Raw genomic sequence first — 19,106 nt, 5'->3', positions numbered from 1 at the left:
GGTGAATGTGTGTCTGGAGTAGATTAAGGCAAGAGCCCTGGCAGATGGTCCCAAGCTTCCACCCTGGGAGGGGGGTCTGTTTGATCCCAATCTGTGGTTGCTTTTCATTCACTTCCCTTTAAGAATCGCTCGCTCACTGATTGACTTTGTCAGAGAACCTCCCATTCACATGTTTGTAGCCAAAATTCCCCCAGGGATCTGGGCTGCTTTGGTCTCTGCTCAGAAGTGGTAAGGACAGCCACATGTCAGTCACCTCACACCGAGGCTCTCCTGGGGCACCCGGGGAGACTGATCTGGTCACCAAGGCCAAGGGCAGGAGGGATAGCCCGAGGGGTGGCCCGCAGGACAGCTGCGACTCTGCCTTTACAGCAGCTGGTCCAGCTCCCAGCCCCAGGCCTCCTCCCTAAAGAGGAGCATCTCATTAGAGACTCTTTCCTCCCGGCAATGAAAGAGAAGCAGCAACCAGCAGCCCTCCTGAGCAAACCATAAGAGAGGAGAGCAGATAGGTTAAATGAATTTCCTAGACTAGAAAAATAGCTTTCTGCTAACCTCTGCTACTCCTCTTGTCTCACCTTCCCCCCAGCAGCCTCCAGCGCCCTGTACATCATGTGGTTCCCCCCAGCACTGTTACTGAGGACTATCTCCGGAGCTTCCGACCTTACCACACGACGGAAGATCTCCGCATGTCCTCATTGCCGCCCATCAGCCTTGATCCAGCCACTGCTGCTGCCTATTACCATCCTAGCTACCTGACCCCTCATCCCTTCCCACACCCAGCCTTCAGGTAAGAAGCTAAGTGGCCTCAGGAAGGCAGAGGAGAGGCATTTCTTCCTGTTCGTCCCCTCATGCACCAGCCACGGTTTTTTTGTGAAGCATTGCAGATGTTGAAAGCGCCACAGTGCTGCCCACTGCAGATCAGCAGCTTTGAAACTAGACCATAAATTTGGCTGGATTTTCCTCTTTATCCCAATTCTCCAGGGTTTTTTTGGTTTTGTTTTTGTTATATTTTAATGGCAAGAGAGAACTTTGCCAGGATAGTGACTTCCCACATTCTAAGGCAGGATTTAAAACTAGTACCCTTTTAGATGTCCCTAGCATACCAGGATAGATCTGGTACCCAGAGCTAACATTTTAGGGGCTCTAGACTTATCAGCAGTAAATATTAGTAAAATAAGGTACAATTTCTGTGCATCATTAAAATTTAAGCTCCTTAAGGGCAGGATGCTTGCTCCTGTGCTCTTAGCATGGCACTAGCACATAGTAGGTCTTTATTTTTAAACCCTTCCCTTCCTGCTTAGAATGAATACTGTATATTGGTTCCAAGTCAGAAGAGCAGTAATGCTGAGCCAGGGGGAGGGTTAAGTGGCTTATCCCAAGTTTCCCAGCTAGGAAGTATCCGAGGCCACATTTGAACCCAGGACATCCTATCTCTTGGCCTGATGTAGTAGGTATTTAATAAATACTTACTGATTGATCATTAGTCAAATGCAATAATTTCTTGGAGAATCTCATCTCAGTTCTAAGCTGATGCCTAAGGAAATTGTAGTACTATAAAGTAATGGGATTGCTTCTTCAGGCTCAAGGCGAAAGTACCTATTAATCTGGATCAGCTATTTGGGTCTTTATTGTGCTTTGAGGAAGATTCCACATGTGCTGATTTGCTGTTCAACTGTTATCTATAACCTGGCCAATCAGTCATAGGTCCTGTGGGCAAGAAGGTGGGAATGGTCAGTTTAGTTTAATGTGCTCTCAGTTGCCCCTGGTGGTCCAGTCTCCCCAGGTCTCCTCAGACCTGTGGCTGGTCAAGGGATTATTTCTGTGTTGGATTGATGCCACTAAGAAATTAAGAAAATAAGCCCTTACCTGTTCCTGAGAGTTGATCTACCCAGCTTAGTTGGTACTTCCTTTTCTCCTCCCCCTCCCCCAAATAAAATCCTTTTCTTCCATCTTAGAATCAATACTATTTATTGGTTCTAAGGTAGAAGAGCAATAAGAGATAGGCAATTCAAGTCAAGTGACTTGCCCAGGGTCACACAACAAGGAAGTGTCTGAAATCAGATTTGAACTGGGGACCGTACATCTCCAGGCCTGGCTCTCTCTCCATTGGGCCACCTCTCTGCCCCTTAGCTGGTATTTTCTCATTTGCTCCTTTTAATATTTCGGTGTTTCCCTGGACACAGGAGCCTTCCTTCCTAAATTGCCTTGAGATTCCCCATTTAGAGACTGTTTAACCTGATGTCCATGAAACAGTTTCAGGGGATCCATGAACTTGAATGAGATAAAGAAAATACACATCTTTATTTTCAATTGCCTTTGGTGTTCCTTGTCATGTTTTATGATTTATTTTCTGTATTATTCTAAGAATGGGTCCATAGACTTCTCCAGATTACCAGAGGGGTCAATGATACAAACGTGACAGAGTATCTTTGCTATAAAATTAAAATCACTCTCTGGATATGAAAATTTGTTTGTCTTCTCCAAATCCCCCAGTTATGGCTACTCAGGATGGAGTTAAGGTCTTCTATTCTCCCACATTCATACGTTTTCCATTGTGGTTGCCCATAGCTGGCATGCGTGGCACTGACTCTTCTTCTCTCCCTCCCCAGGGTGGATGATTCCTACTGTCTTTCAGCTCTGCGGTCCCCCTTCTACCCAATCCCAACTCCAGGCTCCTTGCCTCCACTACACCCATCGGCTATGCACCTCCACCTCTCGGGGGTCAGGTACCCCGCGGAGCTCTCTCACTCATCCCTCTCAGCCCTGCAGACGGAAAGGATGTCGAGTCTCACTGCAGAGAGGTAAAGTCCTTTCGACTATGGGAGAGCCAGGATTTGAGGTTCTGTTATGGGAAGAGGAGAGTCAAACATCAATCTCATGTTCAGTGTGATCCCATGGAGCATACTTGTCCAGGGAGTTTTCTTAGCAAAGATACTGGAATGGTTTGCCATTTTCTTGTCCAGTAGAGTGCCCTTTTGTAAGAATTCTCCATTAGCCTGAGGATAGTTCCATAGCTTTCACTAGACTGCCAAAGGGAACCATGTTTCATATAGGAGGATCTGGGATCTATCATCATGGTGCAGATCCTCATTCTGACAAGGTTGATCCTAATCTCCCCATGACTTATATCATCAGCAGGTCTTGTCCATGGTTTTCCAAAAATCTTCTATTAAGGATTTGCTCAATGACCCAGAGACATTTTTCTGATTCTTGCATTGCTTTGTGAGCACCATCTTTGAGTCAGGAGGCACCTGATTGCCTTTCCTAATCATATTCAATGCCAAACTAAATCCCACTTCTTTATCATTTTCATATCAATCCCAATTTTATCCACTGGAAATGTATAAAAAAAGAGTGCTTGAATTACCTACACATAATATATGTGTGTGTATGTATGTATTTGTAAGTATATATACAGCCATTGCAATTCACATACAAAGCTTCTTTCATTAAGTTTTTGGGATAACGAACCAATTTCGACTTGTTTTTCTGGGATACTCTACTTTTATAACTTGACCTTGGTCTCTATCCATTTTTTTTTTATCCTTTCTTCCTATTCCCCCTCTCCCCCACTTCAGGTTGCAGATGGATGAAGAACTGAGACGGGAGAGGGAACGGGAGAGAGAAAGGGAAAGAGAGAGGGAGAAGGAGCGAGAACGAGAAGCTGATCGGGAGCGAGAGAAGGAGCGAGAGAGGGAACGGGAGCGGGAAAAAGAACTAGAGAGAGAACGGGAGAAGGAGAGGGAGCGGGAAAGAGAAAAGGAACTGGAAAGGCAACGTGAGCGAGCCCGAGAGAAGGAGCTGATGGTCAAGACCATGGAGAACCAGTTCCTGCCCGTATCTGAGCTGCATGGGGTTCGGGTCCTTCCAGGAGAAGATCGGGTGAAACCTTCTGAGCAACTAACACCAAACAGACCAGGTGACCATGCCCCCAGAGCTTTGGCCTGGCATCCAGAGGGGGCGTGGGGAGCTAGATATATGGGTTGCATACTTTTTAGTGATGATAGAGAAGATTTATGGACTGTTTAATAGCCACAAAATGGATTTGGTTGACTATTGGATATTCAGGAATCTTAGCCATGACCTAAAGGCTATTTTGGAATCGATGATAGAATTTGGAAGGGGGGGGTGGTGGATTGGAAGGGGTAGGAACTCCCAGTGTGGAAATTACTTTTACTGCTGTGATTTGAGAATTGCCTGGGAGCACTGAGGATAATATAAGCATCTTGCCTCTCTTAGTGAGTCAGAGGCAGAACTATCCAATCCCATCTCCTTGACTCCCAAGGCTGCCTTTCTAGCCCCCACACCAGACTGTCTCTCTAGTGGGTAGAATACACTACTTGAAATATTCATGTGGCTAAAATTATTACACTTGTACTCTCATGTTTCTAGTCAATAGAATAAGCCCCTGGCAAAGGAAATCAAATAAAATGACATCTTTGGTTGGTTAAAGGTGAAATAGAGGGAAGGAAGGTTGGAGGGGAAGACTGAGCAAATACAGGAGTCAGTCAGGTCCTTAATACCTTCCTGGGATGATCCTTCCTCCCTCTGCAGAGAAACTTAAGGAGCCTGCCCTGCAGACACCCAAGGCCGTCCAGCACCCTCTGCACCCTACCCCTGCTTCCCACCACCCGGTGCCCAGCCTCATCTCCAACCATAGCATCTTCCCTCTGCCCGGGAGCAGTGCCGCCACAGCCCTACTGATCCAGCGCACAAATGAGGAAGAGAAGTGGCTGGCTCGCCAAAGGAGACTTCGTCAAGAAAAGGAAGACCGGCAGTCCCAGGTGTCTGAGTTCCGACAGCAGGTCTTGGAGCAGCATCTTGACATCAGCCGCCCCCCAGCTCCAACGGAACCTGAACATAGACCCGAGAACCCCAGGTACTACCTGCAGGCTGTTGGAGGGTGCAGAGTGTTGAGGATACCCAAAGTTAATGTTTAGGCCCAGAATCTGGGGCAAGGGTTGGAAAAGGAGGTTGGAGCACCAAGTAAGACTTTGTAAAAACTCTGAAAGCCCCTCCACTACTCATGTTGTTAAACTCTGGCCCAGCTTTTGGAGGGATTCTCTCAATTAGAGTTCTTACCTTGGGCTCCATGAAAATGTTTTTTTAAACACCTATGTTGGTATAATTGTTTTATTTTCTGTGTATTTTATACATTTATATTTTACACATTAAATTATATACATTGCCTATTGTACATATACAATATAAATTATAAACAAAAATATAATATTATACATTAAACATGATTTTTAAAAGGGGATCAATAGATTTTACCAGATAGCCAAAGAGATCCATCAGCATAAAACAGTTAAGGTCTTTGCTCTAAGTGGACACTGGGTAACAAACCATTGCTGCCTTCAGGGACTATAATGGGTCCATTGATCTCAATCACCACATCCTACCTGCATGGTGCTGAGATTGATATTAATATGGCTGTTGTTCACTTGTTTTCAGTTGCATCCAACTCTTCTTGACCCCATTTGGGGATTTCTTTTGTTGTTGTTGTTAAATTTTTATTTTGAATATTTTCCCATAGTTACATATTTCATGTTTTTTCCCTCTCCCCCAAACTCCCTTAATCCCCCCTTAGTCGACACACAATTCCACTGGGTTATCATTGATCAAGACCTAATTCCATATTATTAATAGTTGGGCTAGAGTTATCGCTTAGTGGCTACATCCCCAATAATATCCTTTTGGGGATTTCTTGGTAAAGATACTAGAATAGTTTGCTATTTTCTTCTCCTGCTCATTTGACAGATGAGGAAACTGAGGCAAACAGTAAAGTGACTTACCCAGGATCACAGAGCTAGGAGGTGCCTAAAGCTGTATTTGAACTCATATCTTCCTGACTCCAGACTCAACACTCTATCCACTGTGCCACCTAGCTAACCTTGATATTAATAACCAGCATTTATGTAGTCCTTGACAAGTATCTCATTTGATCCTCAAATCAACCTGAGGGAGGTGCTATTGTTACCGCTGTTTCATAATGTGGAAACTGAGGCTGAGTGACTTGACTTGGGTCTTACAGCCAGTAAGTGTATAAGGCAGGATTAGAACTTCAGTTGTCCTTGAATCCCAATACCAGACCTCTATCTTAACTGATATTTTTGACCTGAAAAGGAGGAGGACCTGTATTCTTTTCATGTGTTCAGGAATCTCTGGCTGGGTCTGGTTTGGGAAAGGTAGAATGAATCAGAAATTCTTGATCTCAATCAGCCTGAGCTCACCTCCTGGACCCTCCAACAGCTCTTAGGAAATTCCTGATAATTAATATTGAAGGCACTCCACACTGACTACTCTTGTAAACAACATATAGTAGGATTCTGGTTTTTAATCCACTCTGCTCTCTGCTTCTGTTTTATGGGTGAGTTCATCCCATTCTCATTCACAGTTAAAACTATTAACTGTGAATTCCTCTCTATCTTATTTTCCCCCTTTTGATCCTGCTCTTTTTCCTTTCACTCTGTTCCTCCTCACCAGTATTTTACTTTTTATCACCCCCCCCCCCCCTTCTTGAGTAGGGTTGTTATTCCCTCTCTGAGCCAGTTACGATGAAAGTAAAGTTTGAGCTTTGCCCATCACTGCCCTCATCCTCTCCTCCACTGTAATAATTTTTCATGCTTCTTTATGGTATATATTTTACCCCACTCCATCTCTTCCTTCCTTCACTCTGACTACTCTCAATAAGCTTCATAATTCTAAAGCACCGGAAAGTTTACAGAGCTTCGTCCTCAAAACAGTCCTGTGAGGAAAGCTGGTACTATCAGGACTGTTTCTTTCATTTTACTGAGGAGGAAGCAACCTCAAAGATGTCAAGGGGATCCCACAGTTCATTGAGCTAGAGCATAATCCTCAATGTGGAGCTGGACTTTAGGTTCCAAGTTCTTGCTTGCCACAGCACCACATTGACTCTGCGATTCAGGTAGCTGTTTTTCTGTCCTTGACTTTTACTGAGAACTAAATTTACAGCTTCCATAGATGAGTGGGAACACCACCGACCTTCCTTTTGGAAGCCTGAAGGTATAAAAGCTGGCATGTTACATTCATTGTAACTCACTTGGCCACTAGAAAACCCGGGCTCTGAGTTCTGCCTCCGCTCCCTAGCTATACGTGACTTTGCATAAATTACTTCTTCCCGAACCTTAGTGTCTTCATCTCTAAAATGAGGGGGGTGGAACTAGATAATCTCTGAGATGGATTCCATCTTGAAAATATCACTCCAACCAAAGGAGCCTCTGTATCTTTAAATCCAGCCTGTTTTGGTTATCTCCTCTCTCCACAAGCCCCCCTTTTCTTCTTCCTCCAACCTTTTTGCTGATTGACAGAGCCTCCTTTGCTCTGCTTCCGAGTGCTTAAACACGGCTAGCTCATCTAGTCAGCTCTGCCCCTGGATTCTATTGTTATTTTGGGGCAGCAAGGGGATTAGCTAAACTAATCAGGTATAATAGGGAGCGGATTTCAGGCCTGCCCAACAATGGCAGAGCCTCCCTCCAGCCTTCCACTCTTGTGGAATTATTTCATTCTCTCACTCTTGACAGCCCCTGAAAAGCTAAACTGGGAGAAGGTCGAGGTCACCTCTGCTACACACACCGGAGAGACGAGGGCCGGGCAGAGGTGGGGAGAGGGGACCAGGGGCTTGTTCATTTTGCCACCTGACCTGGACCCTCTAGTACCTTCTATATTTTTTTCATTCCCTCTCCACTTCCCTGAATGGATGCACACGTAAGACTTCTGTGTAGAGACGTGCAAGTCATCTACTTATGAAGGAGCCCTTTGGGTCTTGAAGATGACTCACACTTGGAGGATTGAGATGTCAATCTAGATAATATCCATCCTTGTGGAGGAAACCTATAGGCTGTCTTTGTCTCTCAGCTGCCCCCCTTTTCCTCTAGCCTTCCTTAAAAGAGCCATTAAAACCTCTCAGTCTGCCCCTTATTCTGTTAATGGAAGCCCATTGATAGAGAATCGCCTAAGATACTAAGACCTCTCCAGCAGGACCAGTTTCCCCCCCAGGAAAGGGAGGGCGCCTGTGTTTTAAATGCGTGAGGGAAGGGTCTTCCAAAGGAGGAAGAAGTGGGGGTGGGGGTACATGGCACCCCCCCCAAGCCTTCTGTAGTTCCCTTGGCAGCTTGGATTCCAGAGTTCAGCAATGATCTGAACTCGGTGTTCTGACATGTGGAGGGCTTGTTCTCTGAGCCGGAAAACTGTTAAATGCTTGGCGCTGGTGCATGAAATATTTATTCTGCTAACGGGTTTTTATTCCTTGGCCGTTTACTTAAGAACAAACAGTTTCACGGTATCGCTCCCTTTTGTACTTGGGTGATCGAGAAGCTAGGTTTTATGTTTTGTCTTTTAACCCCATTTCAGCCCAGAATTACAGGAGGGAGAGAGCTTTTGTATTTAGCTCCAGGGCAATCCCCCATCTTCACCAAATGTTTGGGAACTGGCTGCCACCCCCTTCCTTGCAGAGCCTCCAGAGAAGGGAGATGGCAGGGTTGCCCCTTTCATGCCCATCTAGCGATGGGTAGTTGCCCCCACAACATGGAAATGAGTATACAAGCATTCCCCACTTCATATAATAGACTTGTTCCCTCCAGGAGGAGGGTAGGGTGACTCCAGAGTCTATGAATGAAGTCATTTTTGAATGATTTCATTGGGGGAGGGGGGCAGCAGGCCGGTTAAAGGATTCCTGCGGTTGATCCTTTTGTACATGGCAGTATCTTTTATTGATGAAAGAATGTCTTCCCTTCCTGACTTGTCTTTTGTGGACATTGTAATTCCTCTGCCCCAAGTTTGCTTAAAACTGTAGGAAGTGGGGACAGCTGGGTAGCTCAGTGGAGTGAGAGCCAGGCCTAGAGACAGGAGGTCCTAGGTTCAAACCCGGCCTCAGCCACTTCCCAGCTGTGTGACCCTGGGCAAGTCACTTGACCCCCATTGCCCACCCTTACCACTCTTCCACCTATGAGACAATACACCGAAGTACAAGGGTTAAAAAAAAAAAAACTGTAGGAAGTGGATATCCCACCTGACCTTGGGCCCGGCTAGCCCAACTTTGTCCCCTTTGGTCCAAATACATGCGAAGTAACTTATGGGCTTTGGAAAGGATGTTTGAGGCAGCCGGGAATGGGAAAGAACTGCCCTCTGAAGCCAGAAGACGTCAGCTGGAACGAGCCCTGGCTTGGGCACTCCTGCAGTCTTTCTGTCTATAAAATGAGAATAGTGATATTTGCATTGCTCGCCCTACAGGGTTGCTGTGTTAGGATCCTATGAGATAATGCACGTAGACTATGTCTAAGGAATATACGGAGAGTCATTCCCCTGTGGCCAGAGCCTTTTGGAGGCTGTTGCTGTTTTCTCAGCACCCACTGGGTGTCAGCATCGCTACAGACATCCCAGCCTAGATTCTTCTGACCCGATAGGCTCTGAGCTTCTAAATGGTGGTTGGATCCTTGTTTCTCCCCCAGAGTCTCTCGTCAGGGGGACAATCTATAAAGGCAACTTTTTTTTTTTTTTAATCAGAAGGTGGCAAAAATGGGCAGTTTATTGGGCTAACTTCTACTCTAAGCTCATAAAACCATAGAATTAAAGCTAAAAGGTTATTTCATTCAGTCCCATCCTTTTATAGATGGAGAAACTGAGGTATGCATAGGTTAAGTAAGTGACCCAAACAGGCATTAGGGAGTAAGTGATAGAGGCAGGATTTGAACCCAGGCCCTCTGATCCTGGACCTTATGTTCTCACCTTGGTACTATATGATTTTGTTATAATGAGATGTCACTTGTCTTCCACGACCCCCCCCCCCCCAGAGGGTATCGCATTTGTTTCTCAGAAGGAGCGAGAAAATGGATGGTTTTCCATTTGAATTTTGAGAAAGTAGAGACCTAACAGGGTGTTTTACATGTCTACAGATCAAAGGCAATCAAATTCAAGCTCAGAAAGCACCTAACAGTCCTTTCAAGTCTGTTGTGCAGGTGTTATCATCTCATCTTGAAACCAAGGCTTTAAATGATGAAGTGGCTTCTCCAAAGTGTCAGTGTCAGGATTCAAATTCAGATCCTCTGACTTCATGTTCAGGGCTCTCTCAAGAAATCCCTGCTTCCTCTCTGGAGAGATAATTGGGAATGGGAGTATGGATTCATGGAAAGAGCTAGAGCCATACCGGGAACAGGGAAATCCTGGCCGTAGCTACCTATTAGCCCCATGATCTTAGGCAAGTCGCTTCCTTTTTCTGGACCTCTTTTCTCCTGTGTAAAAATAGGGCACCGAAGTTGGTGATCCTCAAAGTTCCTATCCACTGTGCCACTTTAGGTATTGCTTCAGATTATCAGGTGTTTCAGAAAACATCCACCTGAGCTCCCAGGAGCAGCCCAGGGAGGTAGGGTAGGTATGTGGGCGACGGTTAGGGTGTGTTTGATTTCTGCTCACGCCGTACTTATAATTTCTTACGGGTCACTCTGTTCTCTCCCCAGACCGGGACCAAATCGTCATGAGCCAAGCAGCCGAGACCAGCCACAGCACTTTGGAGGGCCCCCGCCCCTCATCTCCCCCAAACCCCAGCACCATCCCATGCCAACCTCACTCTGGAACCCAGTAACTTTGATGGAGAACACCCTAGAACCACGGAGGGTACAAGAAAACCATTCTCTCCACAGCCACCCAGCTCCGTTTGAGCCCAGCCGACAAGCCATCCCCTTGGTTAAGGTAGAAAGAGTTTTCTGCCCTGAGAAGCTTGAAGAGGGGACTAGGAAGAGGGAGGCCACCCTGGACAAATACCAGCCACTCAGGGAGCCTGGGCCGTTGGAACACAGTGGCTATTCTCACGGGCCTTTCTTGGCTGAACTGGAGAAGTCCACTCAGACCATCCTCAGCCAGCAGAGAGCAGCTCTCCCCCAGGCCGGACAGTTCCCCGACGTGAGCCTGCCCCCCAAGCCCAGCTCTCCGTATCGGCCTCAGCTCCCCAGGGGCCCCGACCCCATGTACGTGTACGACGAGTTCTTACAGCAGCATCGCAAGCTGGTCAGCAAGCTGGACCTGGAGGAGCGCAGACGGCAAGAAGCCCAAGAGAAAGGTCAGTTCCCTCTCTCGTCCGGTCTCTCCCAGCCCCCCTGCACCTCCCGTCCAGCCTTCAGAGACTCTCCGGCTCTGGGAGTTGGAAAGAGGAGTTTTCTAGGTCTTGCCCCAAGCCGGGTGTCGTTCTCCTCAGTGACCGGCCTCTTCCCTTCTCCCCATCCCCCTCCAAAGATGATTAGACAAGAGAGAAAGGGGGAGGCCACGGAGGATTTTAATAAGCCCCAAGTAGTGAGTTCAGATGGCTTCTCTGTAGCTAATTGACTCCTCTGAGTAGACAGACCCCTGGAACCTTTCTGGTCCATCCTCTATGCAAATTGTGTTGAAAGCCGAATCAAAGCTTATCTGTAAATCCTGTTCTCCAGACATGCACAATTAATAAATGATGAACGGAGGCTAATAAGATGGTTTTAAATATTAATAGTTCTGCATAACAGGAGGCTACAACAACCTAGAGGAGGGCTCTTCCAGCGGAGGGGGCTCCGGGCTGCCACGACAAATGGCAAGAGCTCCGTGGTGGCTTCCCCTCCCTCCTGGCTCTCGCCACGGGGCGCGTTCCCTTCCGCTCCTTCTGGAGGCTTGGGGCCATCTTGGCCATGATCTCTGTTCCCCCCAGAGAGCCAGGAGGAACCCAGGCACACGGAGCCTCAGGGCCTCTGGGATACGCTCTGCTGGGAGCTGGCTGGGTGCACCTGCATAGCTGGTCTGACCAGAAGGAAGCTGCCCGAGAGCTGTTATCTGGGCCAGCTCATTCTTCTGGGGAGCTCAGTGTTCACCCTCAGGGAAGAAGCTGGGAGGCGTGCGAATAGCACTGGATCAGGAGTCACGGAGGCCTGGTTTGAGTCCAGCTCGTGAGACTCGTTACCTCAAAGACCTCATGCAAGTCTAGGCAAGCTAGCGAGCTTTCTTAAGGGCTTTCTGGGTGCCGAGGCTCTGTGTCGAGTGCCAGGAATACAATATGATCCCTGCCTTCAGGGGGCTTACACGTACGTGGAAATTGAAAGAGGGCGAGAGCTGGACTGGCAGAGACCAGGCAGGTTTCCCCAGGTTCGGGGCATGGTCCCAGAAGAAGGAGAAGTGGCTCACCTGCTGCCCTCTGGAGGTTCTGGGAGAAGCCATTCTATTGGAAGGAGACCACTAGGGATAGAGGGTACCGAGCTTCCAGGAAAGGTTTCTGGGACTCAGGAGGAGAAGTCAGGAATGCAGCCTGGAGAAGAATGGGGCTGGTCATAGCATCACAGATTTAGAGCCAGGGACTTCTGTTTTATGTAGCTGAAGTCAGGCCTCAGAGAGGGAAGGGCTTCGGCATCCAAAGTGATCTCCTGGGATCCTTTGTGGTGTTTCTAAATCTACTTTAAAAGTAAAGGAGGGCCCCAGTTTGGAAGAAATCCATTTGGGCTGGTTAGAGGACAGAAGGAAACAGGAGGAGAAAGAAACAGTCATAGCCTCCAAGAGCTTGAAAGGATCACACAGGTCGTCTAGCTGGCTTTGAATGCCAGAGTGAGGGATTTGGAGATGGTGCTATGGAAGAGCCCATCGTTTCCTGAGTATTGTTTTGATTTTTAGGTCCTTACTTTTTATCCTAATAAAAACTCTTAAGATAGAAAGGCAAGGGCTAGGGAAACAGGAGGTACTTACCCAAGATTTGGGGCTGGATTTGAACCCAGTTCTTCCTGACTCCAGACCTGGCGCCCTATCCATTGTGCTCCCCGGATGCCCAATCTTACTTTTGGGGACAGGTCTTCTTACCCTTTGGCAGGCTTGTTTAAGTGTATAAAATACTAAATAGTTTTTGGTTGGTTTGTTTTTGTAACCATTATCTTTTATCCTAGACTCAATACTGAATATTGGTTCTAAGACATAAGAGCAGTGAGAGCTAAACAGTGGCAGTTAGGTGACTTTCCCAGGGTCACACCACTAGGAAGTATCCAAGGCCAGATTTGAACCCCGAGACCTCCTGTCTCTAGACTTGGCTCTCTATCCACTGAGCACCTAGCTGCCTGCTCTGGTTTGTTTTTGTTTTTGTTTTTTTTTTTTTTTTTGGTTTGTTTAACAAAATGCCAAGTTCATAGACCCCAGGCTGAGCACCCCTGATTTTCATGATCAGGATGGTGCACCAAGCATCAACCAAGACATCTCAATGAGGTTGTTCTGATGGGTGAGAAGAGTGGCTCTAAGGGAACCAGGTTCATGTTCTCTGCCTCACTTGGTCCAGGTTTCCTCCTCTGTAAAGGCTGTAAAGGCTTGAAGAGCCACCAAGGTCCCTTCTAGTTCTGCTCTTCTGTAGTCCCGTAGTTAGAGAACATGAGCTGGGTTTTTAGAATCTTCTAGTCCTAACCTCGAGTGCAGAAAAAAATGCCTGCCCAATGGCTGTGAGTGAATTAGTGTGGCTGATCATACATTCCTCAATTCAGAGCCAACAAGAGTTTCCTTACGCAGTAGGAAAAACAGGTTGCATTTGGATTCAAAGGACTTTGGCGCTTCCTACCTGTGTGACCTCAGACCAGTCACTTCACCTCTATGGGCCTCAGTTTCCCCATATGAAAAATCAAGGGCTCAGAATGAATTTCAAGGTCCTTTAAATTTATAGCTCTCTACTCACGGGCAGGAATCACACATGCCTCGTGCTTTTTGGCTGGGGTGTGTGGCCGGCCCATAGCCAGCATTCACTAAATCTTCTCTTTTGGGTCAATTTCAGGCTACTATTATGACCTCGATGACTCTTATGATGAGAGTGATGAAGAAGAAGTCCGGGCCCACCTGCGATGTGTCGCCGAGCAGCCACCCCTCAAGCTGGACACTTCTTCTGAGGTATCTTGGCTCCACTGCTCTCATTCCAGTGCCCCAAATGTTGTGTTGTGTATGTGCTCTTTACCCTGCTGGTAATGTTGAATTAAGGCTTCCTCCCAACCCTTATTTACTTGTGAGCTTGCTTCTTCTCTATACCACCCCTCCAGCCATCCACTGACATGACCACTGGAACCTTGGCTGCCATTTCAATGACCATATGGCGGCCCGATAGAGTGTATCCCAGCCAGGCTTGGAATCCAAAGACACGAGTCAGGCTCCTAGCCTTCTGCCATCAGCTTCCCCCCTTTGGGGTCTTCATCTGGAGAATGAGGGGATTGAATGTGATTATCTTCTACAGTCAATCCTTCCTCCCTCTCTCTTCTCCCCCCTTTTCTGTCTTCAAATTAATACTGTATATCAGTTGCGAGGCAGTAAGGGCTAGGCAATTAGGGTTAAGTGACTTATCCAGGGTCGCACAGCCAGAGACTTCCTTACTCCAGGCCTGGCTCTTATAGCCACTGAATCACCTAGCTACCCTTTACAATCATTTTTGATCCTAAGTATATGCATGTGCACCTGTGCAAGTGGAGGCCCTGGTCTTCTGACCTCCTCCACCATTTAATTCTTCCCCACAAGGTAAAAAACCAGCAGGGGAGGGCACAAAGGAAAGCAGGGTTATTCCCCACTTAGCTGAGATGTTTTTCAGACCTGCCAGGGTTGGCAAATAGGAATCCTGTTATAATTAAAAGGCCTTAGAGGTGGGGATGGATTCATTATTGAATAAGAATGAGGTGTCAAACTATAACCCTATCCCCGGGTCTTTCTTCACTGCTGTCTAAACCCTAGCACTGTTCTAGTATTCATAGCCCAAAAGAAGAGAGAAGGAGCCAAAGGGGGGACATGAGAGGAATCATAAAATCTCATGGCCCACGCCTGTGTGATTTGGAGGGAGACAATGGCATCAGTGCTAGACCAGCATGTTGGAGGATCCTTAGCAAGGCCCAGGAGCAGAGGCTCTCCCGTGGAGTCTGACACTGAACAGATGCCATCTCGCCCGTGACCATGCCCTTAGGATAAGCAGGCTGAGAATCTGTGCTTGGCATCCAAATTCCAGCCTAGTCCTTGAGTCGATTCCCTGTCAGCTTGCAGGTGGGGATGCCCAGCCTACAGGAGTAGCCCTTTGGATCTCCAGCTTTCTTTCCCAGTGATGCCATTCATCGTGGGTCTCCAAAGGCCAGGGCTCTGAGTAGATGACCCAAACTAGCCCAGCAGGCATTTTGGAGGGGCTTATGATGTGCATGGCACTCTGCTAGACAGTCCCCGCTCTCAAGTAGCTTTTGTACTTGGGGATCCGAAATGGCGGTAGTGTGCGAGAACTGATTCTAGAAGAAGGCCAAGGCTTCTGAGCCCCTTCCTACATTATACCTCCCCTAGGAGGTAGAGATCTTTCCCCTCTCTATTACTTGATGTAATGAGGTTGGCTTAGGTTTCTCCTATAGGCTATAATCAAATTTTCTTGAGGAAACAATTTTTTCCTTCCTCACTCACTGTCAATTATAGAGGCAGCATTCGTGGTGTAGTGGAAAGGGCAGAGTTCTTGAAGCCATCAAGAATTTGGGTTGTAAATTGCACTTCTGATGTTTACTAGTTTTTGTACCCATGAGCAAGCCACTTAAGAAAACCCTGAGCCTCAGTTTCCTTATCCGTAAAGATGAGACTACCATTCAGCAGGCACTGGATGGTTATAAAGAAAGACCTTTGTGAATCTCCAGGCATTATGCAAATATGAGCAATTATCATTCCCTCATCCTTTGCCTGGAGGGCAAACGGCATTTTTCACAAATTGTTCACATATGCCTTTTTTTTCCCTTCTGTCAGTTGTGTTCTCCTGGGGCCTTTCCCCGTGATCGATCGCCACATTTGTGGTTCAGTGATGCCTTTTGAGGCTAGTTCCATGTCCCTAGAGCATCGGTGAGACACAGCAGGATTTAGAGTGCCAGGAGTTGTACCAGCCAGATGATGGTAGAGATGGAAAGCCCTGGGTTCGTTTGGGATGAAGCGGGGGGACATGCTTAGTAACTCTGTTGTTTTTGACTCACTTTATTTCCCGATCTGATCACGTCTCTCATTTAGAAGCTAGAATTCCTGCAGCTCTTTGGCCTGACAACCCGACAGCAGAAAGAGGAGTTGTTGACACAGAAGAGGAGGAAACGGCGTCGGATGCTGAGGGAGCGGAGCCCATCACCCCCAGCAGTTCAGAATAAGCGCCAGACCCCTTCCCCCAGGCTCACGCTCTCCACTCGCTATAGCCCCGATGAGATGAACAACAGCCCCAATTTTGAGGAGAAGAAAAGGTTCCTGACCATCTTCCACCTGACTCACATCAGTGCTGAAAAGAGAAAAGGTAGAACCCAGAGGCTTTCCTCTTGTCTCTCTGAGCTGTTATTATATAGGTGATTCACTGTTTCATACAGTGGGATGAGATGAGGCTGATCAAAATGAACCCCTTCTCCTGAGTCAACCATCAGGGGTGTTCCTGATTTAAAAGTTCTAAGTTTATTCTAGCCCGTAGGCAGGCATAGATGCCGATACGCCTCGGACATGCAGCTATCCGTCTTACTCTTAAAAGGTCTCCAATGAGGTCATCTTGTCCAAGATCTCGTCACTGTCAACGTGACCCCAATCCTCAATCCTAACTTCTTATTTTCTCTTTTTCCTCCTCAGTGGAGGTGAAGGATAGCTGGTCATCTTGAAAGATGGCTGTTGTCCCGGCAGCCCTTGTCGGTCCCTAGAGGTAAACTTGTTAGCAGAGTGTCCTGCTCTACTTAGAAGAATGAATGAACGCTCTTTAAAGCCAGCCTTTCGGTTCCAGATCCATCCATCATGCGCAGTGGATTCTGTCGAGCTCCCTTCTGCTTGGCTCCATCAGGCTGAGCTGTTTTCCTTCTTGATGCATCCTCTTGGCTTGTTTCAATGGCTTTTTTTTCCCCCTCAAGGAGCAGGATAAGGAGATAATTGTTGGTCTCTGGCTGGCAAAGGCTATGGAGACCCAGCTTTTACTGGGCAGAAGCAAAACCCTGTCGTAAATGAGATTGTGCCATGGGAGGGAAACACCACCAGCTTGACCCTCTGCCTCTCCCTGCTTGACTCTGAGACAGGTTGGAAACTAAGGAATGTGGCCAGATAGTTGTTATGGCAAGTACAGCAGAACGGTCCACATTAGACCCCATTTGGGGGCTGTGGACCAGCCTTACTTTGTGCATATTCATTTAGCCCTAATGTTGGTTCCTGCCAGTATTCAGTTTGCCTGGCCTGATATCTCTCAGAGAAATCACAGAAGGGGGTCGGGGGGACCTTCACAAATCCCTGTGGATCAATCCAAAATTCATTTTCATAACTATGTAGTTGGTTCTTTTTTTAATCAGTAGGCAGGATTCCCCTTCTTTCTTTGAAGGAATAGCAATTCATCTGTTGAATCATCAACTCTTAAAACTAGAAAGGACCTCAGGGATCTACTGGCAGTACCCATCAGTAATAACTTCCACTGCCTTTAATTTTGTCAAGAGAAGGCAATATCTCTTTGAGCTGTTTAGTTTTGCTGGCTTGCAGGAGTGGGGCCATTACCAGTTGGGCCAGATAAGTTTGGTGGCGTCAGAATTCCCAACAAAGTGGCACATAGATCTGATCTGAATCAACGTGCTCTTATTGTAAGCCCTCGAAAGGGCATCTGAAACAGAAATTCATTCCGGTGGATTATTTAGGAAAACATAATGAAGGCAGATACAAATCATGCCTCACCAAGGTCAGAGGGCTTTCTGGGCTTCTTCACTGTGGTTCTTATCATTTGTTGGGGCCAAAGTCTTACGTACAGAAACTCATCATCAGTATCTTAATGTAAAATCCATGGAAAAGATTGCTAAGTTGATGCATCGATTTCCTGGAAGGCATCTAATATATAAATCCAGGTCATAGAAGCAGAGAAGAGAAAGACTTAGAAATCAGTCAAGAATTCGATTTTTTATTACCTTTGCTGCCGTAGACTTCTCTCAGTTGGGTTTTCTAAGCACTAAACACAAACCCAACACCTGATATTTGCTTTGATTTTTCTTTTTCTCTTGGCTTCCTGTTCTTGGAAAGCAGATCATGGCCATTTTTCTTCTCTCTCTCTCCTATATGATGCAACAATCTCGTTAATCCCAGGCTGCTTTTCTCACAGACAAAGAGAAACTTGTTGAAATGCTCCATGCCATGAAACAGAAGACAATGTCGGCAGCAGTGATAGACTCAGTGAAAAATGCTTCGAGGGACAGTCCCATTATCTCCCTGAGCGGTAAGGGGCAGGGTTGGGGCAGGACAGCCAGAGCTGCCCACAGGATGTATGGATTGGCACCCTGCCCAGAGCCCCTTCTTCACCTCGAGTCCTACCTCTCTAAGGATGGAATAGCATTCTGTCCATCCACAAGTCTTGTTGCAGTCTAAAAGAGAGGGGAAGGTGCTTCCCTGCCGCTGAAAGTGATAATAAGAACACCAAAGATCAATGACATTTGCCTGGGTTGATGTCAAGAGAAATGAGGGACCTCTTGGAGTTTAAGAAGTGAGGACATGTTGTCCCTGGATGAGGAGCTCACAGGACTTGGTGGTTTAGATCAGACATAGAGTGCCCAAAGGTCTACCTTTTGTTGGAATGGTTGAGCTGCAAAAATCATTCAACCATTAACCTGACCTGATATTTGCCAGTAGATGCCATGGGTGTCCAAATAGTTGTTCGGTCTTTTTAGCCAAAGAAAGTGGACTGTCTGGATTGGTCTTTCTTTGCTTACCTTGCTCTTGGACTCTTCTGCTTGGATACTTTGGCATTCCTAGTTTCACCTAGATTTCTAGGTATCTCCAGCTCTTTTATCTTCCTTTGTATTGTCTTACTCACTTTTCAGCTCTGCCGATTGAGGCAGGTTGCCTCACCATCCACCATCTGCCTTGGTCCTGATCCTCCCCTTTTCAGTTCTTAATAAATCCTTTCTTGACCAATTTGAATAGACAGACTTCCACTTTTCAGGCTGCAAAGTACCCCAACATCCATCTTCCAGATTCCTTTCTTCACAGAAGTCTGGCCTAAGGCATCTATTGGTATCTTCCAAAATGGAATCCACACTGCTGAACAAATGTTCGCTGTCTTCAGTTGAGTTGTTCTCCTGATAGACTTCGTTGCCATCTCCAGGTGTTCCCTCTGAGTAGCCCCCATGAGG

At 46.9% G+C, this 19,106-nt stretch overlaps 1 protein-coding gene across 3 annotated transcripts in view; it reads left to right on the top strand.

Annotated features, from left to right (window-relative positions):
* The window catches only part of GSE1 (Gse1 coiled-coil protein), a 71,558-nt gene that overhangs the window by 44,148 nt on the left and 8,304 nt on the right, over positions 1 to 19,106 (top strand). Inside the window, exons 4-11 of one of the 3 annotated variants that reach the window (XM_044663196.1) lie at positions 587 to 784; positions 2,607 to 2,798; positions 3,576 to 3,916; positions 4,552 to 4,876; positions 10,476 to 11,074; positions 13,772 to 13,884; positions 15,997 to 16,267; positions 18,080 to 18,193. In XM_044663196.1, the coding sequence (XP_044519131.1) occupies positions 587 to 784; positions 2,607 to 2,798; positions 3,576 to 3,916; positions 4,552 to 4,876; positions 10,476 to 11,074; positions 13,772 to 13,884; positions 15,997 to 16,267; positions 18,080 to 18,193 (2,153 nt within the window). Of the gene's footprint in view, positions 1 to 583; positions 785 to 2,606; positions 2,799 to 3,575; positions 3,917 to 4,551; positions 4,877 to 10,475; positions 11,075 to 13,771; positions 13,885 to 15,996; positions 16,268 to 18,079; positions 18,194 to 19,106 lie in introns of all 3 variants that reach the window. The other 2 variants (XM_044663197.1, XM_044663198.1) reach the window with 2 other exon arrangements.

Source organism: Gracilinanus agilis, chromosome 2, assembly GCF_016433145.1.
Source record: "Gracilinanus agilis isolate LMUSP501 chromosome 2, AgileGrace, whole genome shotgun sequence".
NCBI classification, from domain to species: Eukaryota; Metazoa; Chordata; class Mammalia; order Didelphimorphia; family Didelphidae; genus Gracilinanus; species Gracilinanus agilis.
Note: the sequence above shows the minus strand (reverse complement) of the source record. Positions and strands in the feature narration are given on the sequence as shown.